This window comes from Sus scrofa, chromosome X, assembly GCF_054392235.1.
Source record: "Sus scrofa isolate SSC_HxYL_T2T_F1_AM1 chromosome X, Sscrofa_HxYL_maternal_Yorkshire_Landrace_v2.0, whole genome shotgun sequence".
NCBI lineage: Eukaryota > Metazoa > Chordata > Mammalia > Artiodactyla > Suidae > Sus > Sus scrofa.
The window spans coordinates 67409547-67436689 of NC_139401.1; the positions used below are offsets into that span (position 1 = coordinate 67409547).

Genomic DNA, 27143 nt, shown 5'->3' on the forward strand with positions numbered 1-27143 from the left:
GCTCCCAATTCATCCCACTCCTTCCCCCTCCCCCTTGACAACCACAAGTCTATTCTCCAAGTCCATGATTTTCTTTTCTGTGGAAAGGTTCATTTGTGCCATATATTAGACTCCAGATATAAGTGATATCATATGGTATTTGTCTTTCTCTTTCTGACTTACTTCACTCAGTATGAGAGTCTCTGGTTCTATCCCTGTTGCTGCCAATGGCATTATTTTGTTCTTTTTTATGGCTGAGTAGTATTCCATTGTGTACATATACCACATCTTCTTAATCCAATCATCTGTTGATGGACATTTAGGTTGTTTCCATGTCTTCACTATTGTGAATATTGTTGCAATGAACATGCGGGTGCATGTGTCATTTTCAAGGAAAGTTTTGTCCGGATATATGCCCAAGAGTGGGATTGCTGGGTCATATGGTAGTTCTGTGGACAGTTTTCTAAGGTACCTCCCTACTGTTCTCCATAGTGTTTGTGCCAGCTTGCATTCTCACCAACAGTGCGGGAGAGTTCCCTTTTCTCCACACCGCCTTCAGCGTTTGTTATTTGTGGACTTATTAATGATGGCCATTCTGACTGGTGTGAGGTGGTATCTCATGGTAGTTTTGATTTGCATTTCTCTAATAATCAGGGATATTGAGCATTTTTTCATGTGCTTGTTGGCCATCGTATATCTTCCTTGGAGAAATGCCTATTCAGGTTTTCTGCTTATTTTTCCATTGGGTTGTTGGCTTTTTTGCTGTTGAGTTGTATAAATTGTATATTTTAGAGATTAAGCCCTTGTCAGTTGCATCATTTGAAACTATTTTCTCCCATTCTGTAAGCTGTCTTTTTGTTTTCTTTTTGGTTTCCTTTGCTGTGCAAAAGCTGGTCAGTTTGATTAGGTCCCACTGGTTTATTTTTGCTTTTATTTCTGTTGCTTTGGGAAACTATCTTTTTTTTTTTTTTTTTTCCTTTAAATCAGCTTTGGAGTTCCTGTTGTGGCTCGGTGGTAATGAATCCGACTAGTATCCATGAAGACAAGGGTTCTATCCCGGGCCTTGCTCGGTGGTTTAAGGATCTGGCGTTGGCCATGAGCTGTGGTGTAGGTTGCAGATGTGGCTCGGATCCCGTGTTGCTGTGGCTGTGGATTCAGTCCTTAGCCGGGGAGCTTTCACATGCCGTGGGTGCGGCCCTAAAAAAGGAAAAAAAAAAAAAAAAATCAGGAGTTCCCGTTGTGGCGCAGTGGTTAACGAATCCGACTAGGAACCATGAGGTTGCGGGTTCGGTCCCTGCCCTTGCTCAGTGGGTTAAGGATCCAGTGTTGGCTGTGAGCTGTGGTGTAGATTGCAGACGCGGCTCGGATCCTGCGTTGCTGTGGCTCTGGCGTAGGCCGGTGGCTCTGGCGTAGGCTGGCGGCTCCAGCTCTGATTCGACCCCTAGCCTGGGAACCTCCATATGCCGAGGGAGCGGCCCAAGGAAATAGCAAAAAGACAAAAAAAAAAAAAATCAGCTTTATTGAGATGGTTGCTATACAATACACAGCATGTATTTAAAGTGTACTGTTTTGATGTTTGTTTATAATTGAAATTGTTGTGACAGGGTATTGAGTGTATCAGTCAGACCCTTAAGTTTCTTTGTGCCTCTTTGAAATCCCTTTCTCCCCTCTCCTCCCTTTTCTCTGCCCTCCCTGTCCCCTGAAAACACTGATCTGCTTTCTGTCACTATAGATTAGTGTGCATTTTTTTAGAATTTTAGATAAATGGAATCATACAGTTGCATATATGCTTTCTCTTTTTTTAAAATTGTGGTAAAATACGCATAACATAAAATTTACCATCTTAACCTGTAAGTGTGTAGTAGTTAGTACCGTTAAGTACATTCACACTGTTGTACAGCCAATCTCTAGAACCTCTTTTCATCTTGTAAAACTGGAACTCTATTACCTATTAAACAATAATTTCTCATTCCTCCCTCCCCCAGCCCCTGGCAACCACTAGTCTCCTTTCTGTCCTTATGATTTTTACTAGTCTAGATACTTCACCTAAGTGGAATCATGCAGTATTGATTTTTATGTGACTGATTAGTTTCATCTGGCATAATATTCTCATGGTTCATTCATGTTGTAGCATGTGTCAGAGTTTCCTTCCTTTTTAAAGCTGGGTAATGACCTGGCATATGTATATATGTATAAAGCACAGAATGTTATTTTGGTTATCCATCCATTGATGGACAGTTATATTGTTTCCACCTCTTGGCTGAATAATGCTGCTGTGAACATGGATGTGCAAGTATCTCTTCATGGAGTTCTCTGGTGGCTTGGTGGTTAAGGGTCACTGCTGTGGCTTGAATCACTGTTGTGGCGTGGGTTTGATCCCTGGCTCAGTAACTTCTGCATGCCATGAGTGTGGTTGTGGCCCCCTAAAAAATTTATCAAGACACTGCTTTCAGTTCTTCTTTGTATATACCCAAAAGTGGGATAACTGGATCACATGGTAGTTCTATTTTTAGTTTTTTGAGGTATTTCCATACTGTTTTCAAAAGCAGCTGCACTGTTTTACATTCCTATCAATGATGTAGAATAGTTCCAATTATGCCAACACTTATTATTTATTGTTATCTTTATAAGTAGCCATCTCAGTGTGAGGAGATGTCTCATTGTGGTTTTGATTTGCATTTCCCTAATGATTAGTATCTTTTCATGAGCTTGTTGGCCATTTATAAGGTCTTATTTTGAGAAATGTCTGTTCAGGCCCTTTGCCCATTTTTCATTGGGTTGTATGTGTTTTTTGGCGGTTGTTGTTTATGTATTCTGAATGTTAACCTCTTTTTCATGTATATATTATGCAAATATTTTCTCCCATTCTGTATGTTGCCTTTTGCTCTCGTGTCCTTTGATGCAAAGAAGTTTTAAATTTTGATGTGGTCCAGTTTATAATTTTACTTTTGTTGCATGTGCTTTTGGTTCCATATTCAAGAATTCATTGTTAAATCCAGTGTTGCAAAGCTTGTTGACTGTTTTTTCTAAGAGTTTTATTTATTTATTTTGGCCATGCCCAAATAGTTCTCAGGCCAGGGATCAAAGCTGCACCACAGCAGCAACCTGGGCCACTGCGGTGACAATGCTGGATACATAACCTGCTGTGTCATAAGGGAATTCCAAAGGGTTTTATAGTTTTAGTGCTTACCTTTTGGTCTTTGTCCCATTTCCAGTTAATTTCTGTATGTGGTTTAAAGTAAAGATCCACCTTTATTATTTTACATGTGGATATTCTATTTTCATAGCACCATTTGCATTCTTTCTTTTTCTTTTTCACTCTGTAATATGTTGAGATTCATCCAAGTAGTTGTGTATATTAATAGTTTGTTCATTTTATTGCTGCATAATATTCCGTAGTATGGATGTACCACAGTTTGTTTAATCACCCGTCAAAAGACAGTTTGGTTATTCCCAGTTTTTGGCTATTATGAATAAAGTTGCTGTTGAGTATCCATGTATAAATCTTTGTATGGACGTATGTTTCTTTTTGTTTTTTCTTTGGGTAAATACCTAGAAGTGCAAGTTTTGGGTTTTATGGTAACTCCTAAGTTTTACTTTTGGAAGAACTGCCAGACTTTTTAACACAGTGGTTGCACCATTTTTACATTCTTACTAGCATTGTTTGAGGGTTCCAGTTTTTCCACATCCTTGTCAACACTTGCTCTCCATTTATTATTATTATTATTATTACCTACTTATGTGAAGTGATCTGTCATTGCAGTTTTGGGGGTTTTTTGCCCCACCTGTAGCAATGTGGAAGTTCCTGGGCCTGGAATCAAATCTGAGCTGCAACTGCAACCTACACCACAGCTGCGGCAATGCCAGATCCTTAACCCACAGCAGGAACTCTTGTCATTACCTTTTTAATTTACATTTCCCTGATAGCTAAAGATGTTGAGCATCTTTTTATGTGCTTATTATCCACTTACCTTCTTTGGTCAAGGGTCTGTTTATCTTATTTGCCTTTTTTTTTTTTTTTTGCTTTTTGGGGCTGCACCTGCGACATATGGAAGTTCCCAGGTTAGGGGTTGAATTGGAGCTACAGCTGCTGGCCTATGCCACAGCCACAGCAGTGTGTGATCTGAGCTGCATCTGTGACCTGCACTGTAGGTCACAGCAATGCTGGATCCTTAACCCACTGAGCGGGGCCAGGGATTGAACCTGCATGCTCATGGATACTAGTCGGGTTTGATACCAATGAGCCCCAACAGGAACCTCATTTGCCCATTTTTATTTTTAATTAGTTGCTTGTTTTCTTCTTGAGTTTTGAGATTTTTTTATGTATTCTAGGTCCAAGTCTTTTATCAGGTTTGTGATTTTGTGTGTGTGTGTGTGTGTATCTTTAGGGCCACACCCGCAGCATGTGGAGGGTCCCAGGCTAGGGGTCCAATTGGAGCTGATGCTGCCGGCCTTCGCCACAGCCACAGCAACTTGGGATCCGAGCCTCCTCGTCTGTGACCTACACCACAGCTCATGGCAACGTCAGATCCTTAACCCACTAAGTGAGGCCTGGGATAGAGCCTGTGTCCTCATGGATGCTAGTCAGATTCGTTTCCACTGAACCATGACGGGAACTCCAGGTTTGTGATTTACAAAGATTTTCTCTCATTCTGAGGCTTGTCTTAATTGTTTAACAGTGTCTGATGAAGAGCAAAAGTCTAACTTGTAAATCTTCTCTGTTGCTTGTGGTTTTGGTGTTATATCTAAGAAATTTTTATCTAACTCAGGGTCACAAATGTTTTCTCTTATTTTTTTCTTCTAGAGGTTTTTATTGTTTTAGATTTTTTGTTTAGATTCATTTTGAGTTAATTTTTGTTGAGGGTCCAAGGTGTAGATTAAGGTTCATTTTTTTTTTTTTGGCATGTGAATATCCAGTTCTAGCACCATTTGTCAAAAAGTTAAATGAGCTTTTAAAACAATTTAAAACAAAAATTTGAGCATATCACTCTTTTTCCCCCAAACTTCCTTTGGGTCCTCATTTCTTTTAGGAAGAAGTCCTTAGCATGATTCACAAGATTCTACATGATTTTGGTCTTGTAATATAACTCTAACCTCCTCTGATCTGTCATTGTCCATTTATATCCTCTAAATTCCAAACATACTAAAATTCATTCAGTTCCCTAAATTTCTTTCTGTTGTCTTCTAGGACTTTGCAATTGCTATTCCCTCTGCCTAAAATATTTTCTCTCTACTCCTCTACCATATGACCTTCATCTACAAATTATACTCTCCTGGAAGCTTTTCTCAACCCTTGCCCTAACTCCCACCCTTCATTAAGATTGAACCACCATCCTTTTCTTCAAGTACATACAGCATTTTTTATTTATTTATTTATGTATGTATTTATTTATTTTTTAGGGCTGCACTCATGGCATATGGAAGTCCCCAGGCTAGGGGTCAAGTCGGAGCTATAGTCACTAGCCTGCGCCACAGCTGCAGCAACACCAGACCCCAGGCCCATCTGCGACCTACACCACAGCTCACCGGATCTTTAACCCACTGAGTGAGGCCAGGGATTGAACTTGCATCCTCATGGTTGCAAGTAAGATTCGTTTCCGCTGAGCCACGATGGGAACTCCATACAGCACTTTTTACTTTCCTATCTTAGCACTGATTCTGCAGTATTGAATTTGGTTGGTTTTTTGCCTCTCCTTCACTAACATGAGGTCCTCGAGGAAGTAGTAGATATTGAATAAGTATTTGTTAAATGAATGAGTGTCAGTGAGGTCAGGAAGAATGACTAAAGAAGCATTGTTGTACTGTTCTTCTAAGATTGAAGTGAACAATGAGTGGATGTCTAAGAATTTCTGGAATTAAGATTCTGTTGAATGGCCTTCAGGATTGAATCTCCCATAGAGAATTAGCCACTTTTTTTTTCTCTCGACTGTGCTCACAGCATGTGGAAATTCCTGGGCCAAGGATTGAACCTGAGCCACTGCAGTGACAATGTTGAGTCCTTAACTGCTAGGCCACCAGGGAACTCGAGAATTGGCTACTTTCTAGCTAATCATGTATACTCTTGGATGGTCTGTTTGGACAATCACATTTCCCTTGTCTTAATTGCCTGACTATCTTATGGGGTCAGTGATCATCATACAGGAGAGCACAGACCTTTTTGACTAAACCAGTGGCAGAGGTAGAATATACTTGTTTATCGCTATTGGGATTGGGGCCAATGCTTTTCTTTTGTAAAGCATGCCTGTCATCTAATTGTGAGAATATATGGGTCATTCTAAAGAAGACATTTGAGGAGTTCCCATGGTGGCGCAGTGGTTAACGAATCCGACTAGGAACCATGAGGTTGCGGGTTCGATCCCTGCCCTTGCTCAGTGGGTTAAAGATCTGGCGTTGCCGTGAGCTGTGGTGTAGGTCGCAGACGCGGCTCAGATCCCGCGTTGCTGTGGCTCTGGCGTAGGCCAGTGGCTACAGCTCCGATTAGACCCCTAGCCTGGGAACCTCCATATGCTGCGAGAGCGGCCCAAGAAATGGCAAAAAGACAAAAAAAAAAAAAAATAAAGAAGACATTTGAGCAATTGGACAATCAAATGGCAGTCATCAATCTAACTTAACTCTTTGAGTGTCAGGAGGGTGGGGCAGTAACGTCTTTGAGAACTCTGAGTGAAACCCAATGGATATGGGGCTAAAGGGGATACCACTGTTCCACATATTCCTACTTAAGCTGACTGAGATCTTGACCTCTGTTTATTATCATGATTCTAGTACCATAGGAAAGAACAGCATGCTGAGTACTGGGCAGCTTTATGTAACTATTGATTTTTGTGGACAGTTCAAGAAAGAGTCAAATTGTAAATTATTGTAATTATCCCCACCTTCTAAGTGTGGCTAGACATAGAGCAAATGTTTCCCACTGCTCTTAGAATCTTTTTCTATACCTCAGGTTCGCACTGCTCCTTGGAACACCACAAGGGCTTTCATTGCTGCCATGAAGGGCAAGTGTCTCCTGGAGGTGACTGGGGTGGCAGATCCCACAGGGTGTGGTGAAGGATTCTCCTATGTGAAGATTCCAAACAAACCAACACAGCAGAAGGTGAGATTGAGACTGAATTTCTAGAAGATGAAAAATCAAGGAAAGGAGAAATAGAGGTTAAGGAGTGGACATGAGTGCACGGGGATCTGGAATGCCATTAAAGTATTGACAGGATGGCTTAAATGCCTACTATAAGAAGTTCAACTTACTAGGATTCTTTCCTGTTTTGTTTCTGAGGTAGGATGATAAGGAGCCTCAGCCAGTGAAGAAGACAGTGACAGGAACAGATGCAGACCTCCGTCGCCTTTCCCTGAAAAATGCCAAGCAACTTCTGCGTAAATTTGGTGTGCCTGAGGAAGAGGTGGGTGTGGAAGAGGGAAACTTGGAGGCTCCTAGTGGCTTTGTATAGAGAGGGGAAAGTTGGAGGCAGATGTTGGGAAATATGTGGATGATTTTGTAGTGTAGGTAGTGGTGGACTGAACCTTAGATACTTTTTCAGGAGTTAGCTTTCCCAAAGCCTTGGTTTAACCAGCTTTGGGTGTTTTTTTTTTTTTTTTTTTTTTTTTTTCTGGTCCGGTTCTTTAGCCATATTCCCTGGTTTGTCCTTTGAAATCCCTGAGTGGTGTGTGTGTGTGTGTGTGTGTGTGTGTGTGTGTGCGCGCGCGCGCTCGCGCGCCTATGTCTATGTTTTGTAGATTAAAAAGTTGTCCCGCTGGGAAGTGATAGATGTAGTACGGACAATGTCAACAGAACAGGCCCGTTCTGGAGAGGGACCCATGAGTAAATTTGCCCGTGGATCAAGGTTTTCTGTGGCTGAGCATCAAGAGCGTTACAAAGAAGAATGTCAGCGCATCTTTGACCTACAGAACAAGTATGTTGTGGGAGTTTTTTTCGGTGTTTTTTTTTTGGGGGGGGGGGTCGTACCCGAGGCACATGGAAGTTCCCAGGCTAGGGGTTGATCAGAGCTGCTGACCTACACCACAGCTCACGACAATGCCAGATTCTTAACCTGCTGAGCGAGGTCAGGGATCAAACCTGCGTCCTCATGAATATTAGTTGGGTTCATTACTGCTGAACCATGATGGGGACTCTCACAAGTATATTGTTTTAGTATGACAGAAAAACCAAGCTTGGAAAGAGGTGGGGTTCCAGACACTATGGTGAAGAGAAGGTCACCTAATACTATGACGAGGTGGTCAGGTAGCTGAGATTTCAGGGTGATATCTGTTCATAATACTGCTGGAGTACCTACTCCCTTCAAAGCAACTTGGCAAAGGTTTTGAATGGCAAGAAATGCCAGGTTCAATGACAACTTTTGTGGCCTACTTGGGCCAGGCAGCCATTACAGTGGTGATAGGGGACGTATGGATTTTTTTGAAGGCTTAGTGGTAGGAGGATGGTAATGACCTTTTAAAAATGACCAATGTCCTGATTTGTTTCTTAGGCTTTTTCCAGGAATTCTGAAAGAGTTGCTGTACTGTTTCATATTTTGAACTTGCCTTAATGACCTAGTTTCTAGGAAAGATTCATAAAGCTTTTCTGTTCAGGGTCCCATGTCTTAGTGGATTTTGAATATTCCTTTTTTTTTTTTTTTATCACTTTAGGGCCATACCCATGGCATGTGGAAGTTCCCAGGCTAGGCGTTGAATTGGAGCTGCAGCCGCTGGCCCACGCCACAGCCACAGCAATGTCCAATCCGAGCCGTGTCTGCAACCTACACCACAGCTCACGCAACGCTGGATCTTTAATCCACTGAGCAAGTCCAGGAATCAAACCTGCGTCCTCATGGATGCTAGTCAGATTCGTTTCTGCTGAGCCACAATGGAAACTCCTGAATATTTCCTTTTTTAAGGTTGCTTTTCTAATTTCCTATTCTCACCTAAACTGTGAGACTGTATTTCTTCATCTCTTTCTACACTTTTTATATCCCTCCCTTACTTAACATTGTATTTTTATTTTAGAGTTTTGTCGTCAACTGAAGTTTTATCAACTGACACAGACAGCAGCTCAGCTGAAGACAGTGACTTTGAGGAAATGGGAAAGAACATCGAAAATATGTTGCAGAATAAGAAAACCAGTTCTCAGCTGTCACGTGAACGGGAGGAGCAGGAGCGGAAGGAACTGCAACGGATGCTACTGGGTGAGGGTAGTGACTTCACAGACAGACAGACAAGAAAAAGAAAGATCGAAAAATTATAAATAACTGCACACTAATAACTGAGGTAAAACTGGAGGCAGAAGAAGGAGGGGATGAGTGTAGAAAAGCCTATAGTTGAGGTAGAAAGATTACTGCAAACTGGACTCTAGGTTTGTCTGTGGGGCTCAAATTGAAGAGATGCTGTCAGTCCACTACTTCTCTGTCTGTATCAGGCCTGGCCAAGCCAGGGCTATCAGTGCTGTACATCAAGGGAGCTTTCTGGGCATTCATCCTAGAGGGTAAGAGTTTTTAATACAGAATCCGTGGATAAATTTTGAGGGGTTGTTCATGAACCCTCTGAAATCATATGTAAAATTCTGTTCAAATGTGCCTTTTCTGAGGAGAAGATCCATGGCTTTCAGAAGATTCTCAAAGGAGTCTTAGAGCCTAAAAAGAATTTAAAATCACCAATCCAAAATTGCACAAGTTGTGGGTGGGGATAATAAAGGCTGGAACTGGTTTGGGAGGTGGTCATTGGGAATGAAAAGAGGAGAAAAATTAAAGTGACATTAGGATTTCACTCTGGGCTTGCTAGAAAGATGGTGGTACCATTGATTAAAGTAGTAAATTTCAGAGAAAGAAGCAGGCTCAAGAAGGAAAGGTGTAATATGTGGAGTTTGAGGTCCCCATGACACTTCCCAGTGTAGATGTCAAGCAAGCAATTGAAAACTTGGATGTAGATACTGAGAAAGAGGATAAAGGCTGAAGATGAAGGTTTAAATGACTATTCTCACTCACAGTAGTCTTTTCTTTGTTTCTTCTCTGTAAAAGCTTTGTGTAATTTTGTTGTTCTGACTACTTTGTAAAGATGTGATAAAGCCTTTCCTCCAGTGTGGTCCTAGACCAGCAATATCTACATCTCATGGAAGCTTGTGAGAAATGCACACTCTCAGGTCCCACCCTAAAACTACTGAATTAGAATCTGTATTTTTTACAAGATCCTCAGATGATTCCTATTTATTCATATTAGAGAAGCATACTCTAGGCCTTAAGACTCTGAATTTTTTCTGTGGTGCCATTTTTCCCCCCTGGGTGCTTGGGTGCTTTTCTTTAATGTGATCCTCAACTACTTCCTACTTGGACTTTCCTCTTGTGCTGTTGTTCAGAGGAATCTGAATACAGCTACTGCTCTACTGTCCCGTATATAACAAACTTGCGATTCTTTGAGATCCTTTCAGAACTTTCTGTACTTATAAAAATGGGAACATTGACAGTGGTAAAATAAAGTCAGGAAAGGACAAATCAGTGTATTCTTGGGGCTGGTAATGACTTTGTTGCTTTCTGTAGAACCATAGTTCTGTGGCATGTTGAGCTTCGGGGTCTCCACTCAACCCCAAGAAAATGGCCATTTGGGTGGTAGGGGGAATGTGTGGAAATCTTTTTCTGCCTTGCAGCAGCAGGCTCAGCAACATCAGGAAACAATCACAGAGATGATGACACAGCTTCTGTGACTAGCCTTAACTCTTCTGCCACTGGCCGTTGTCTCAAGATTTATCGCACATTTCGAGATGAAGAGGGGAAAGAATATGTTCGGTGTGAGACGGTCCGAAAGCCAGCTGTCATTGATGCCTATGTACGCATACGGACCACAAAAGATGAGGAGTTCATGTGAGTTTGATTCTCCATTTTTCAGTGTGATAAGGAGAATGATAACAATGGTGGGGAGGGGGTTGAGAGTGGACGCTTGAGTTTTAGTAACAGGATTCTGCACAGTTGTCCTTGGAAGTCTAATAATTGGGAACCATTTTGCCTGTAGAACTTTGGGTTTGAACAGAGCCAAATCACAGGGAGAATTCCAAATTTGCTGCAAAATAAAGATGTGTTTTCAGTTCCACCTGGGTCCTTTGCATTTTTGTTGTTTGGTTGGCAGAAATTTTAGGGACTTGGGGCTTCTCATTCTGAGAGGTACCTCTCTTTACATGGAAGGCTGAGGAGCAGAGGAGGTGGGAATGAATGCCAGATAGCCTCTTTAGTTTCAGTCTCGATGGATTACTTTAGTTCTGAGATGTTTAACTATTAGGACAGTCGTCTTGGTTTAAGTTTGCTTATGGATCTGTGATTTTCTTCCCATTATTTAGTCGAAAATTTGCCCTTTTTGATGAACAGCATCGAGAAGAGATGCGAAAAGAACGGAGGAGGATTCAAGAGCAATTGAGGCGGCTTAAGCGGAACCAGGAAAAAGAAAAACTTAAAGGTCCTCCTGAGAAGAAGCCCAAAAAAATGAAGGAGCGTCCTGATCTAAAAGTAAGTATGATGTGTTATTGTAACTAACCAAGTAAAGGAAGAAGGCATACCTTTTCCCTTAGCTCTTGACATCCTCCCTTACTGGGAATGAAGGTAGTATTGTGGAAAGCTAGTTGGAATTGATGTGGTTACTTGTTAATAAATTGCACATATTACAAGATGCAGCAGAAAAAAACCAAAATACATGTTGCTTTGAATAATTTAGGTTGATTCCAGATATTATTGTGCAGTGTAACTATAATGTGCATCACAAAATGACGCAACTCTGGTGCAGTGGAAAGAGCCATGGACTTGGAAACGGAAGATGTGGGTTTAGGTTCTCCTTCTGCCGTTTAGTAGCTCTGTGACCATAACCTCTCCAAACCTGTTTCTATTATAAAATGATACCTGTTATATTAAGGGATAGAATGCATGGGAAGCACTTTATAAACTATAAAATTCTCAACAGATGTGAACTGCTATTAATACATACTGAGGTCATTGAGTATTTTAACGTTCCTTTCTTGTATGTGGTATTATGTAAGTATGATACAGTATTTATCCCATTTTGCAGATGAAACTGAGATTAGTTGCAAAACTGAGCTGTAGGCTTGGTATATATAAGCCTTTTCCTTGAGGCAGGGAATACACTCATGCTGGCTGCCTGTGCTGCTGAGTGTACCCTTGGGCTTCCAGTAGCCTTTCTTCTGCATATTTAATACTTTTGTAGTTTACAGCTTAAATTGGAATTAGAAATCCTCTCCATTTTCTTCGTCACTTGATTTTTAAACAAACATTTAGTATCTGGATCACACTTTGTTTGTGTGTGTCATTTCTATACACTTTTGTCCAGTGGCTTCTGGTTGAAAGATATATAATGATTCTATTAGAACAAAAGTTCTGGGCCTGCCTTTGTTTCTTTTACATTCTATGTATTTCTTAAAGCTAACATGAAGCCTGCTTTTAACTGCTATGTTGATACCTTTCCTTTCACAGCTGAAATGTGGGGCTTGTGGTGCCATTGGGCACATGAGAACAAATAAATTCTGCCCCCTTTATTATCAAACAAATGCTCCACCTTCCAACCCTGTTGCAATGACAGAGGAGCAGGAGGAGGAGTTGGAAAAGACAGTCATTCATAATGATAATGAAGAACTTATCAAGGTTGAAGGGACCAAGATTGTCTTGGGGAAACAGCTAATTGAGAGGTAAGGTACAGCAAGTAGGAAAGATCTGTTGGAGGTTGATGATGTTTTTGGGTGGCAGGGGTAGATATGATGTGTTCTCTGAAGTGGAACTGAGGGCACAGGAATTTTGATGGCTTTTCCTCAGTAGTTGTTATCAGTAATGAAAATTACAGTCTTGTAAAGCACTCATTAGGCTCCACCACTTGCCCTTGGGCATGCTGTCTAACTTTCCTGAGTCTCAGTTCTCTTATTTATAAAATAAAACCATCCTTACAAGGGTAGATGTGAAGATGAAATGAAGGAAACTATAGAAAGCATGTAGTTCAGTGCCTCTCATTTGTAGATGCTCTTCCAGGCCATTGTAATATTTGTAAGGTGTCTAATCTCAGATGTTCTGGTAATGGACCTTTTGAAAAGGTTAAGGAGACAAACTATGTTTATATTTACCTACCTCTTGCCCTTAGAGAAGTTGATAATCACACAGAGAAGTTCTTATTTGTTTATTTATTTATTTATTTGCCCCTCCTTTTTTTTAAGGGCCACACCTGTGGCATATGGAAGTTCCCAGGCTAGGGATGGAATCAGAGCTGCAGCTGCTGGCCTACACCACAGCCACAGCACCAGATCTGAGCCACATCGGCATCCTCTACCATAGCTCACAGCAGTGCTGGGTCTTTAAACCACTGAGTGAGGCCAGGGATCGAACTCGCATCCTCATGGATACTAGGATTTGTTTCCACTGTGCCACAACAGGAACTCCGAGTTTTTAAATTGAAAAATTTCTCTCCTAATTTTTTAGTTTGAAAATTGCAAACTTTCAGAAAAGCTGAAGGGGTAATACAGTATGCTATTCCTCTAAATTCACCAACTGTTAACATTTATCACACTTGTTTCATCTTTAACATATATATATATATATATATTTTTTTTTTTTTTTTTTTTTTTAGTCTTTTTTTTTTGCTGTTTCTTGGGCCGCTCCCGCGGCATATGGAGGTTCCCAGGCTAGGGGTCAAATTGGAGCTGTAGCCTCCAGCCTACACCAGAGCCACAGCAACGTGGGATCCGAGCTGCGTCTGCAACCTACACCACAGCTCACAGCAACACCGGATCGTTAACCCACTGAGCAAGGGCAGGGACCGAACCCGCAACCTCATGGTTCCTAGTCGGATTCGTTAACCACTGCGCCACGACGGGAACTCCTGTTTCATCTTTATATATTTAAAACATTTTTTTTTTCTGAAACATTTGGAAGCTGTAGGCATCGTAGCATTTCACTCATTCTTTTGCACACATCTCCTAAGAATAAGGACATAGCAAACGTAACACTTTTGCTATACCTAAGAAAGTAAATATTAATTCGCTAGTATCCAATATTCAGTTCTTATTCAAATTTCCTCAGTTGTCTCAATGTCCTTTATTGTCTGCCCTCCCAGCCCTCAATTCAGAATCCAATTCCAGTTCAAAGATCAAGTATTTTGAGTCTCTTAATCTAGAACTGTCCTCCCCACCTTTTTTGTTTTTCATGACATGAAATTTTTTGAAGAGTCCAGGCCAAATTGTCTCATAAAATATCCCACATTTTGGATTTGTCTGTTTTTACATTGATTGTAGTCAGAATAAATGTCTTTGGCAAGATTACTACAGAGGTGATAGTATGTACTTAACTGTACCACACCAGGAAGCATATAATGTTAGGTTTTCTCAGTATTTTGATCATCTTGTTGAAGTGGCAATGCCTAGACCCCTTTATAATAAAGGTTGTGTTTTTTCCTTTGTAATTGTAAGAATATCCTGTTCTTTAACAATCTTGCAATAGTTTTGGCATCCATTGATGATCATTACCTAACTCAGTTATTACTTTGGGGGTTGCTTAACAGTGGTTTTTCTTTCTTTTTTTTAGGGCTGCATCTGCAGAATATGGAAGTTCCCAGGTTAGGGGTTGAATTGAAGCTATAGCTGCTGGCCTACATCACAGCCGCTGCCACACCAGATCTGAGCTGCATCTGCAACCTACACCATAGCTCATGGCAATGCCGGATCCTTAAACCACGAAGTGATACCAGGGATCCAACCCATGTCCGCGTGGATACTGGTCGGATTCGTTTCTGCTGTGCCACAACAGGAACTCCTCTTTTTTTTTTTTTGGTGGTATTTTTAGGGCTGCATCCGCAGCATATGGAGGTTCCCAGGCTAGGGGTCCAATTGGAGCTGTAGCTGCTGGCCTACACCACAGCTCATGGCAATGCCAGATCCTTAACCCACTGTGCAAGGCCAGGGATCAAACCTGTGTCCTCACAGATACTAGTCAGGTTCGTTACTGCTGTGCCACCACAGGATCTCCAGTGGTGGTTTTTCTAATTCTAGAATTCTTTCTACATTAACTGGGATTCTGTAAAGAAGAGCTTCCCCTCTCTTTTTTGTTTGATTATTACTATGGATTCTGAAATTATTTCATTTGCAAACTTAATGTATTAAAATTTATTGACATCATTATTAATTTTGATGCCTAGATTGTCTCAAATTTGATCCTTTCAAGCCAGATCCTGTGTCCTTTTGAAATGACCCTGTACATTTTGAAAACTTTCTTGCTTTCTCACGTGAGATGTTTCAGGCTCTCCTTGAAATTTCTCTGTCTCAAGCCCAGCATCAGCCATTTCTCAGGGAGTTCTGGTTCCTTTTACTGGGAATGGTATTTAGAAACCAATGTCTAGGTGTTAGGGATGCTCATTCCACTAAAATATCATTGCTTCTAGGCTCTTAGTAGACAGAACTAGGAAATATACATATGTTTTAAATCACAACTTCATATTAACACCTCCAATTCAAATTGTATCTATATATTCTTCTTCATCTTATCCCATTTCATATTTGTATCTGTTCTCTGGTTTCCAACATCAATATATTTATTCATTTTTTCTGTCCTGTGATGTGTACAAAATAGTTTGAGAATTACAATACCAATACTAGTACCAACAACAAACCTGTAAAGTAGATTCAAAGTGTTGTCCTTGGATTATGTGCCACTGAAGTTACACAGTCAAGGTATTATATTCAAAATATATTTGAATTCCTTTAGGGGTATATAATTTTTAATCAGTTTGCTATGTGGTTATGTTCATGTTTCAATTTAGATTTGTGGGTTTTTCCCCGTCCTTATTAATTTATCAATATATGTAATTATCATTGTTTTGAAGCACATGAGAAAAGGAAAATGTATCTTGATCCCATATGATGGAAGAAGGTAGATGGGCTTTTAATGATTGAAGGAGACTCAAACTAATTTTTCTTTTCAAACCAGTTTTTTATTTTTTCCTTATTTCTATTCTGAATAAGTTAGGTTTCCTAGCCCTTTAACCCTAAGATAGAATGTTAGGGCTGGGAGGATTCTTGAAATTCCTTTAGCCTAGTTCCCTTATCTTCCAAATAGGAAACTGAGGTGAAGTTGTGGCTTGCCTAGTTCTTTATTAATTTGGAGATCCTATGAGGCCTTGCCTGATCTGAGCCTTAGAATGTGGATGTCTGTCCCTTGGTTTGGCTTTTTCCTCCCCAGGCTCATGCTCAGGTACTTTGGACTTTTTCATTGTAGTTGCTTTTTTTCTGGGGACTAGAAATAGGGACTGCATACTATGAAAGTGTTATTGGTTGCAGTGCAGATGAAGTTCGCAGAAAATCTCTGGTTCTCAAGTTCCCTAAGCAGCAACTTCCTCCCAAGAAGAAACGGCGAGTTGGAACCACTGTTCACTGTGACTATTTGAATGTGAGTGAGTGTTTTGCTCCTTTCTGATCAGATGGGTTTCTTGCGAATTCCCCCAGCCCTCTAAGCCATGGCCCTAATATAACCTTAGATTCTCCCTTTGGCCTTGCCCTGAGAATTATGTGTACTGTCCATTACAAGATTTCCAAAATATATTTGTATCATTTTTTTTTTAATCTAAAGAAGCATTCTGATTTCTTGTTTCACCTTAGAGACCTCATAAGTCCATCCACCGGCGCCGGACAGACCCCATGGTGACATTGTCATCCATCTTGGAGTCTATCATCAATGACATGAGAGATCTTCCAAATGTGAGTTCACTGCATTCAGATCCATAGTATGGATGGCAAGGCCCTTAGTTCTGACTGTGATTTCAGATAGAGGGCAGTATAGTCCTAGGAACCTAGAACTTCTAATTCTTTGGGATATAGTTTTTAATTTATTTTTTAACACTTTAGTAGAGGAAACAATCAGACCCACTCCATCTAGAGAGATTCCTTTGAGAGTTGATGTCCAGATAGAGACAGGTAAGATGTGAGAGTCCTCAGAAATTGGTTCTGTTGAGTGTTCTTTGCTCATTATGGTGCTGGCTCTTGTTTGCACAGACATACCCTTTCCACACTCCAGTCAATGCAAAGGTTGTAAAGGACTACTACAAAATCATCACCCGACCAATGGACTTACAAACGCTCCGTGAAAATGTGCGTAAACGCCTCTACCCATCTCGGGAAGAGTTCAGAGAGCATTTGGAGCTAATTGTGAAAAATAGTGCAACCTACAATGGTAAGAATCAGCTGTTCTTTGACTGCAAAGGTCCACCTTTCAGATTCTTATTTATTCTTTACTAGTCTTAAATCCAGACTAGATTAGACTGACTGAAAAGGACCTACAATGTATTAGTGCATTTCAGGGTTATGAAAACCAGGTAATGTACATTTTAGTCATTTAATAAATAGTGCTTCTTTTTATTCCCACTTTTTAATATACCCCTGGAGAATTTGGAGTCTATCTTTTGGAATGAAATGGTTGAATGGGGAGTAGTGGGAAGAAGAGGCGAGCCTAGGTAAATAGAAGGGAGAGGTATTCAGTGTAGATGGAACCCATGCAGAGTATGTGCTTGTGACTATATTTGCTGTTATGTAAGCCTTTGATTTGGTCTACAAATCTGTTATAGGGCCTGTTACATGTCCACTTTGCTGAAAAACTGGAAAGGCAAGGAGGAAGAAATCTGATGGGGCACAGTTTTTAAGGCATTAGCCTGCTGTGGTCTCCTTCACCTGGCAAAGCAATAGAGCTGTCTTTGTTTGTTTGTTTGTTTGTTTGTTTGTTTGTTTTGGGGTGGCACTTGCAGCATGTGGAAGTTTCCAGGTGAGGGGTCAAATTGGAGCAGTAGCTGCTGGCCTACACCACAGCCACAGCAACGCCAGATCTGAGCTGTGTCTGCAGCCTATACCTCAGCTTGTGGCAACGCCGGATCCTTAACCCACTGAGCAAGGTCAGGGATTAAACCCGCATCCTCATGGATACTATTAACCTGCTGAGCCACAATGGGAACTTCTAAAGCTATCTTTTTCTCCTTAAAAAAAAAAAAAAGAAATCTGTTTTCTGAGTCTTAAAGAGTTTGGGAACCAGTACAGCTTCTGCGTGTAGAGGATAAAGTTTTCTGACTTCAGTTGTATCCCTGAGGTTCATATGTAAGTGTAGGGATTAAGAGTACAGATAGAGTATGAACTATGGCTCTGCCACTTACTAATTGAGTTGCTTTAGACAACTTATTTAATCTCTCAGAGCCTCTTTACTTTTCTCATTTGTACATATGGGACAGTACTAGTACCTAGATTTTATTGCCTTTCACAATCAGACCTAACCCATTCCTTTTTCTAGTCTCATCTTCAGTGACTGGCTCCCATACCTACTAAAGATATAGACTCCTGCCACACTCAACATTGTATTTCACTAAATATCCCATGCCTTGTCTTCATGCCTTTGCATAGTCTTTGCCCTTTGTCTGTTATGCGTTTTATTCCCGTTCACAATTCCCAACAGAATTAAATCAATATTTATAGGTCTTATTGTGTTATATATAATTATTTTTGTATCTGATTTTCCCACCACTTCGTGACCCCCAGAGACTATTTCTCTTTGTTCTAAGGACCTAGCAGGGTACCAGACACATATAAAGGAAGAATAAATTTGTTAGGCCCAACTATCATTCAGACTGGCAAGGATAAATGACTAGATAAAAATCAGCCTGGAAGGGGAATGGGGAAGTTAAGAGTTGACTTTGAAAATACAGACCTTGAGATACCGGGTCATTTAGGTGGTGGTGTTAGTAAAGATTTGGAGGGCAGCTGTGCTCACAACTATACCACCAATGCTACACAAAAAATTTGGAAATTCGGGTTATGACTATCTCCATATATCCTCCTCTAGCATAGTCTTCTTTCTTCCACATACCCCACTTCCACATAGTAGTGGTACCACCATCAGTAGTATTACTGTCCATCTAGTTGTACAACCTAGAAATATTGGCCATTGTTGATTCCACTCTTTCTCCTCTACACTCATAAGTTGCTACGTTCCCTAAATTTACCTTCTAAATTTGCTGTACACATCCCCTTACTTTTAGCTTCCATTGCTTCTTAGTTGAATTCCTTGTCATCTCTTGTCTGACCTCTTACAGTAGCTTCCAGACTTTCTCTTTGCTGCTTGCCTTAATTCTTCACACTCTTGAGAGGGTATTTTTTTTAATATAAAAATTCAAAAAATTACTCTCCAGCTTAAAATCTTGAGTGCCTTTGTATCTCCTCTGGGGCATTTATACTATGTCTCTCCTTGTCTTTACAAGTTCCATTTCCTATTTCTCCTTCACACACACCTACTTGTATTTCATTTGTACCAAACTACTTGTGATTCCTGTTGTAAAGTTGCTGCTTTGTGTTTCCATGAATTTGCTTACTTGTTTTTTTTTGTTTGTTTGTTTTTTGTGTGTGTTTTTTTTTGTTTATTTGTTTGTCTTGCTTTTTAGGGCTGCACCTGCACCATGTGGAAGTTCCCAGGCTAGGGGTCTAATTGGAGCTACAGCTACCAGCCACAGCCACAGCAACACAGGATCTGAGCTGCATCTGCCACCTACACCACAGCTCACAGCAACACCGGATCCCTGACCCACTGAGCTAGGCCAGGGATTGAACCCGCAACCTCATGGTTCCTAATCTGATTCGTTTCCACTGCACCAGGACAGGAATTCCTTGCTTACTTGTTTTCCCACACTCTCTGGAATGTCTTTCTACTCTTTTGTCTATCTGGTGGACTTTTAGTCTTCATTAATCACCCTTCTCAATTGTTAGTCACAGCAAGCCTTCCCTATTTCTCCCTGGTACACAGATTTAATTGTTGTAAAACAACTTAAAACATGTTGCAACCCCTCCATAGTTCATAGCAATCAGTATATTCCTCTGTTTGCACTTACACGTACTTTTTTAAAACGTTGCTATAGAAATTCTTAGGCATATACAGAAATAGAGAAAGTAAATAAACTTCAGTGCACCTATTCTCTCAGTTCAACAATTACCAGAATATGGCCAATCTTATTGTTTAGACTGTAATTCCAGACATTGTATCATTTTGTCCATTGATACTTCAAGTACCTATACCCTGTCTTGCAGTGATTTATTTTCATGTCATTTTCTTTGACTAAACCAAGAAAGGTAGGAACCTTGTTTTATTTTCCCCTTATTCTCATCATTGAACACATCACAGATAGTCATTAAACTTTTTTCTTTTTTTTGTCTTTTTGCCTTTTTTAGAGCCGCTCCTGCGGCATATGGAGGTTCCCAGGCTAGGGGACTAATCAGAGCTGTAGCCACCAGCCTACACCTGAGCCACAGCAATGTGGGGATCTGAGCCGAGTCTGCAACCTACACCACAGCTCACGGCAACGCCGGATCCTTAACCCACTGAGCAAGGCCAGGGATCGAACCGGCAACCTCATGGTTCCTAGTCGAATTCGTTAACCACTGAGCCACGACGGGAACTCCAAACATTTTTGAATGAATAAACAAATGCCTGCTAAATTATTCTAAGTAGTTGAGGATAGAGTTGAGGTCTAGGTTCTGAGGAGCACTTACATGAAAGAATTGACAGAGGAAGGTAAGCAAAAGATACTGAAAGGAAGTAATCAGAAAGAATTACCATTTAGATGAAAACGTTTTAACTATCCCTGTGATGAATTTAAATTGGAGCAGCCATAAGCAAGTAGTATAGGAGATAGTCGGATTTTCTGAAGCTCTTGTTATGGATTTCAGGGAAACTGAAGTAATAGTCTGAGGTGAGATGGAGATTTTTTTTCTGAAAAGCCTTTGCATTAGCCGTAAGTTGGATGGATGTCATAGACCATGAGTTCTGCAAACAAGAATTGCAGTTACAAATTTTGTATACTAAGTATGGAAATATTATAAATCATGTATTGATCTCCTTGGCCACCTTTAAATTGTCATTCCCCATCCGTAGTATTATTTTTAGGGTATTAAAGGCAGCAGCATTGATAGTAATACTACTAAGTGTGGATGTATACAAATAAGGAACAGAGTTAAAATTAGTTTATTCATCCAATATTGTATACCTGCTACGTGTTAAGCACTGAAAAAATGGAGATAAGACTGGTATATCTGTCTAACTCAGCAGCCAGGCTGGTGCCTGACACATATTAGGTGCTTAAGTAAATGAGTTGAAAGTCTGGAGAGGTACTGATAGCTCTTGCCCTCTATTTTTAGTGGTCCTGACTCCTATTGTTCCTCTATAATTTAGGGCCAAAGCACTCATTGACCCAGATATCTCAGTCCATGCTGGATCTCTGTGATGAAAAACTTAAAGAGGTAAGATATTTAAAATGAGAGAAAGGCAGTAGAATTTAAAGGTGACAGGTAGCAGGATTGAGCAAGTAGGAAATGTAACAGAAGGAAGAGTAAACAAATGTGGGAGTAGCAGATCTTTAGTATGTTAGAGTCTGAAGGGGGTCCTTAGAAATCATGTAGTCGAATCCCTCTCTTTTGCATGAGGAAAAACTGAGGTCCATGGAAGAAACTGACTTGTCCTAGCCATAATGGCTACTAAATAGTTGAGCTAGGTTGGAAATTTTTTTTTCTTTTTCTTTTTTTTTTTTTTTTTTTTGGTCTTTTTGCCTTTTCTAGGACCACTTCCCTCAGCATATGGAGGTTCCCAGGCTAGGGGTCCAATTGGAGCTGTCGCCACCAGCCTACACCACAGCCACAGCAACGCCGGATCCTTAACCCACTGAGCAAGGCCAGGGATTGAATCCGCAACCTCATGGCTCCTAGTCGGAGTCGCTAACCACTGTGCCACGATGGGAACTCCTAGGTTGGAAATTTTAAATTCACATAACTGTTGACTTCCCAGGAAGTCACCTGGAGCTAAGAGACTGTTTTGGCAGGGAGGAGTTTTATTTTTTTAATTCTTTTAAAATGTATTTAAAAAGGTTTTTTTTGGCCGTGGCATGGGAAGTTCCTGGGCCAGGGATCAAATCTGAGCCATAGCAGTGACAGCACTAGATCCTTAATCTGTTAGGCCACCAGGGAACTCTGAGAAATTTTAAGTTTTAAAAGAGTGTTTATACTTCATCTTCTTAACAAAAAAATGGCACATTGACAAGCTTACAAAAATATAAGTATGATAATTTTAATTTTGAAGTAGAAATTTCATAAAAGAGGATAACCAAGTGGCCAGTAAACATGAAAAGATTCTCAACTTGATTGATCACTGGGGAAATATAAATTTAAACCACGATTAGCTACCACTGCATACCTACCTTCAAAAGGCTAAAAGACTTTAAAAAAAAAAAAAAAAGACTGACAATACTAAGTGCATGAGAGTATATGGAGCAATTGATACACAAACTTTTTCCTAGTATAGTCTGAAACGAATTTATTGGCTTAGATTCCCTTACAAACAAAGTCACTAATGAACAATAATGTGTTCAGTGTTTCTAGCAATAGTTTTACAGCAAGAACAGTGTAATATTAAAACTTAATTTGGTGAAGATATTTTTGTTGTGGGAGCTAAGTTGTTGATGCCCAGGGATGTTTATTTTTGATGATTTACAAGGATAGAAGATAGAATTCCTAAAGGAGTGTTTGGTACATCTTTTTTGGTCCTTTTATTATATATTTATTTATTTATTTTTTCATGTACGTCAAGATATTGGCTATGACATTACCTTTGGAGACAATCTAGGAACCACATAGGAGGGAATGATGGAGCCACGGCAGCCCACCCTTTCAGCAAAGTCACAGAATGCAAAAGCAAATGACAATTTACTTAATAATACAGGAGAGTTCCTGTCGTGGCTCATCTTTTGGTCCTTTTATTGGAATATCTTCTCATATCTGGACTTTTTGTCTGGAACTGAGTAGTCAACAATTCAGAGTTAGACTTGAATATTAACTTATCCTTAGTTTTCTATGGTGATTATACCTCAGGGAAACCTCTGCCTTTCCTTTGTTTCATGTCAGAAAGAAGACAAATTGGCTCGTTTAGAGAAGGCTATCAACCCCTTGCTGGATGATGATGACCAAGTGGCATTTTCTTTCATTCTGGACAACATTGTCACCCAGAAAATGATGGCAGTTCCAGATGTAAGTGGTATCTGTGTTAAATATTGTGAAGATAGTACAGAAGAAACGAAAAGACAATAGGCTCTGCATATGTACATCTGTGGGGAGTCTGGAGCATGGTATTTGCCAATTCAAACTGGCATATTATTTTAAAAATATGTGCCAGTTTATTTTTGCTGTATGAATGCAGTATCATTGAAATCAAAGAAGCCAGAAATATGTGCCGCATCCATAGCATATGGAGGTTCCCAGGCTAGGCGTCGAATCAGAGCTGTAGCTGCCAGCCACAGCCACAGCCACAGCAATGCAGGATCGGAGCCACGTCTGCAGCCTACACCACAGCTCATGGCAATGCTGGATCCTTAACCCACTGAGCAAGGCCAGGGATTGAACCTGCGTTCTCATGAATGCTAGTCAGATTAGTTAACCACTGAGCCACGATGGGAATTTCCAATATAGAGAGGTTCTTTATTCCTGTTGTTGACGTTCACTATTTTAATGCTTCTGAATAGTCCTGGAGAGAAATCAGGATGCCACCTAATGGGAGGCTTTGGATTTAGAAGTGCTTCTTGACAAATGACAGTTTGATAATTACCCAGTGTTTGTTGTCTTTTGTTTCATTTTTTTTCTTTTCCAACTTTATGGCTGGGCTACCATGTTGATTCTCTGTATCATTTTGTTGTAATGATCCTCCCTAGGAATTCTGAACTGAGTTTCCTTTGTGTTGTAGGCATATGTTGTGTATGCCTACACAGTAAACCTTCTACATGGGACTAGGGAATGAGAGATGTTAATTGTGAATACAGAGCAGGGGTTCTTAACCTATAAGGATATGGGAACTCATAAAGGAATCCATGAGCCCTTTAAATTACATGCAGAGTTTTGTGTGATTATGTGTCTTTCTGGGAAAAGGGTCCATAGCTTTGGTGGAATTTTAAGAATATTTATGACCCAGTGAAGGTTGAGAATCTCTGGTATAAAGAATGATTTCCATTTAATTTTTCATGCTTTCTTTTTACTAGTCTTGGCCATTTCATCACCCAGTTAATAAGAAGTTTGTTCCAGATTATTACAAAGTGATTGTCAGTCCAATGGATTTAGAGACCATACGTAAGGTAAGTGATTTGATCTAAAATGTCATTTTGGAGTCAAGTAACTTTGTATGTGTATCTGAGTTCCTGATTCTTTTAATCACAGAATATCTCCAAGCACAAGTATCAGAGTCGAGAGAGCTTTCTAGACGATGTCAACCTTATTCTGGCCAACAGTGTTAAATACAATGGTGGGTATTTTTCCATTTTTTAACCTTCTTTTTCCATCAATCTACCCATCCATCACTAGTTAGCATTATTAAAATTTAAGTGTGCAAAGCAACCTTGAGCCATGATAGCAGAATCAGTCAAGTGACTTACTCTTCTTTTTTTTCCTTAAACATGCAGATATTTTCATGTGCTCTGTAAAGTTGTTAGTATCATTTAATGATGAAAAAGCAATGCATATTTATTTTCTAAACTTTAGAAAGCACAGAAAAATGAGATGAGAATAAAAATCAGATGGATGTCACTTTGGGCCATCTCTGCTTTCCATGAGATCTGAAAACTCACCTGTGTCCCAGGTCTTTAGATGGAGCTTAGAGAAGTGTGTTAACTATAGACCATGGTGTGCTTCCTCAGACCATGGAGTTTTTGCTCAATATATGAATTGATTGAATAGTATATGCCAGGTTCTGTGCTAGCTACTTAATCTACTGATAGGAAAGACGTAGTTACTGTCCTCATGTAATTCACAGTCCAACTGATGAAGAGAAGCACTTAAAATGCAGCTTGGCAAGGGCTATATTAGAAGGACATACAAAATGCCCTAGAGGAGAGGAAGGAGCACCTTCATCCGAGGGTTAAACAAGTTAATAAAGTTCAGTTTTGAATGGTTCACCTGTTAAGTAAACATTGATTGAGCACCTAATACGTTCTGCCACTGATAGATGTTACAAATATAAAATCAAAATAGATATGTTCTGAGTTCCCGTTGTGGCTCAGCAGTAATGAATCTGACTAGTATCCATGAGGATGTGGGTTGATCCTTGGCCTTGCTCAGTCGGTTAAGGAGCTGGCATTGCCGAGAACTGTGGGGTAGGTTGCAGACTGGCTCGGATCTAGTGTTGCTGTGGCTGTGGTGTACGCCAGCAGCTGTAGCTCCAATTTGACCCCTAGCCTGGAAACTTCGATACACTGTGGGTGCAGCCCTAAAAAACAAAACAAAAAAAAAGAAAAAAACAACAAAAAAACCTCAAAATAGATATGTTTTCTGCTCCGGTTATAGTTTGGTTGGGAAGATGAAAAGAAAAATTACAGAACTTAAATATCATGCTCAATGAATGGACAGAGTGCCAAAGGAAAACAGAAACAGGATATAAATCAGAGTGGGATTAGAGGAAGCTTCCTGGAAAACAGTTTTCTTAAACTGAGTTCTAAAGGATCAGTGGAGTATGTGCTAAGCAAAGAGTATGAAAGAGAGAACAGCAGTATGTAAAGGCTCAGAGGTCTGAAATGACATTGTAGGTTTAAGAAACGAGTTTTTGGGAGTTCCCATTGTGGCCCAGCGGGTTAAGAGCCCAACTAGTATCCATGAAGATGCGGGTTTAATCCCTGGTCTCCTTCAGTGAGTTAAGGATCCTGTGTTGCCACGAGCTATGGTGTAGGTCACAGACGCAGCTTGGATCCCATGTGGCTGTGGCTGGCAGCTGCAGCTCCAATTTGACCCCTAGCCTGGGAACTTCCGTATGCCGCAGGTGTGGCCCTAAAGACACACACACAGGAAGAAATGAGTTAATTGGGGTTGCAGTTAAGTTTACATGTTGGTGAATGACTGGTTATATGTAGAGAAATAGTCAGGTGTCAAATCATAGAGGGCCAAGTATATACCATATGCCATATGCCATACTTGAGAGTTTACTTTATCCTAAATGGAAAAACATTGAAAGAATTAAGCAGCAAAACGATAATCCCATGTAACTCCTAAAGCACATAGTAGAGGGAGCTAAGGGTATTTAAGAGAATTGGCTTAGCATACTGACATCTCAGTTAAAAATCCAATTGTTTATATGACTTTTCTCTGGCAATATTCAGCAGCCTAAGTAGTATGGCTCTAAGTTTCCCAGATGGAAAAGGCAGAGAATTAGAAGGAGGAAGTGAAGGAGGTGACAACTAGGAAGACCTATGAGAAAATGGATATTCTGGGCCTAGAGAGTGGACTTTCAATATTACAAAGGAATGAAAGAAGAGGGGAAAGTTCAGGGAACTGTACCTTGTCTAGAACCTGTATATTTCATTAAGAGAAGTGGTAGGATGGAGTTCTTTTGTGGTGCAGTGGGTTAAGGATCTGGCATTATTACTGTAGCGGCTTAGGTTATTGTTGTGGCTCAGGTTTGATCCTTGACCCAGGAACTTCCATATGCCGTGGGTATGGCCAAAAAAAAAAAAAAAAGAGAAGTGATAGGAGATGAGCTCTCTGCTTTTGCTCCATCTGGGTTGGGTTAAAGGAATCTGCTTTGTTCCTTGTGCTCTACTTATTGCTAATCGGAGATTGGAGTGTGCAAATGCCCTTTGTCAGGTCTTTCTCTCCATTATTATCTCCTGAAAACACCTAAAGCTCATCAGCCAGAATTCTGGTAATAGAAGTTGGCAGGCTCACAGGTATCTAAAAATGATTTTAGCAAGTAATAAGTGAACAAGAGTATTACAGAGAGACTACTTGGCCTGGTGACGGCTGCCTTAAGATACAGGGCATGTTTATGAGGAGCTTATGTAAGACAATTAAAAAAACTCAGAAGATGCTACTTGAAATGAGCAGAAGGTAGATGGACAAATCACAGGAGACAAAAAAAATTTTTTTTTGCCTTTTTTTTGGGCCACACACACAGCATATGGAGGTTCCCAGGATAGGGGTCTAATCAGAGCTACAGCTGCCGGCCACAGCCATAGCAACGTGGGATCTGAGCCAGGTCTGTGACCTACACCGCAGCTCATGGCAACATCAGATCCTTAACCCACTGGCAAGGCCAGGGATCGAACCTGAAGGCTCATGGTTCCTAGTCAGATTTGTTTCCATTGTGCCACGACAGGAACTCTTTTTTAGAAGACAA

The 27143-nt window shown here is 40.4% G+C and overlaps 1 protein-coding gene across 21 annotated transcripts in view; it reads left to right on the forward strand.

Moving 5' to 3' along the window:
* The window catches only part of TAF1 (TATA-box binding protein associated factor 1), an 84146-nt gene that overhangs the window by 18565 nt on the left and 38438 nt on the right, over positions 1-27143 (forward strand). For 8 of the 21 annotated variants that reach the window (XR_014835602.1, XR_014835601.1, XR_014835606.1 and 5 more), the window contains exons 19-32: positions 6920-7069; positions 7251-7370; positions 7705-7880; positions 8971-9149; positions 10601-10814; positions 11285-11450; positions 12426-12637; positions 16265-16373; positions 16583-16681; positions 16976-17153; positions 21180-21247; positions 22901-23023; positions 24025-24117; positions 24200-24284. Coding sequence is in view for 8 of the 21 variants with exons in the window: in XM_021079950.2 (XP_020935609.2) it covers positions 6920-7069; positions 7251-7370; positions 7705-7880; positions 8971-9149; positions 10601-10814; positions 11285-11450; positions 12426-12637; positions 16265-16373; positions 16583-16681; positions 16976-17153; positions 21180-21247; positions 22901-23023; positions 24025-24117; positions 24200-24284 (1972 nt within the window). In the remaining 13 variants the exon portion in view is untranslated. Of the gene's footprint in view, positions 1-6919; positions 7070-7250; positions 7371-7704; positions 7881-8970; positions 9150-10600; positions 10815-11284; positions 11451-12425; positions 12638-16043; positions 16179-16264; positions 16374-16582; positions 16682-16975; positions 17154-21179; positions 21248-22900; positions 23024-24024; positions 24118-24199; positions 24285-27143 lie in introns of those variants that run through there. The other 13 variants (XR_014835604.1, XR_014835603.1, XR_014835607.1 and 10 more) reach the window with 4 other exon arrangements.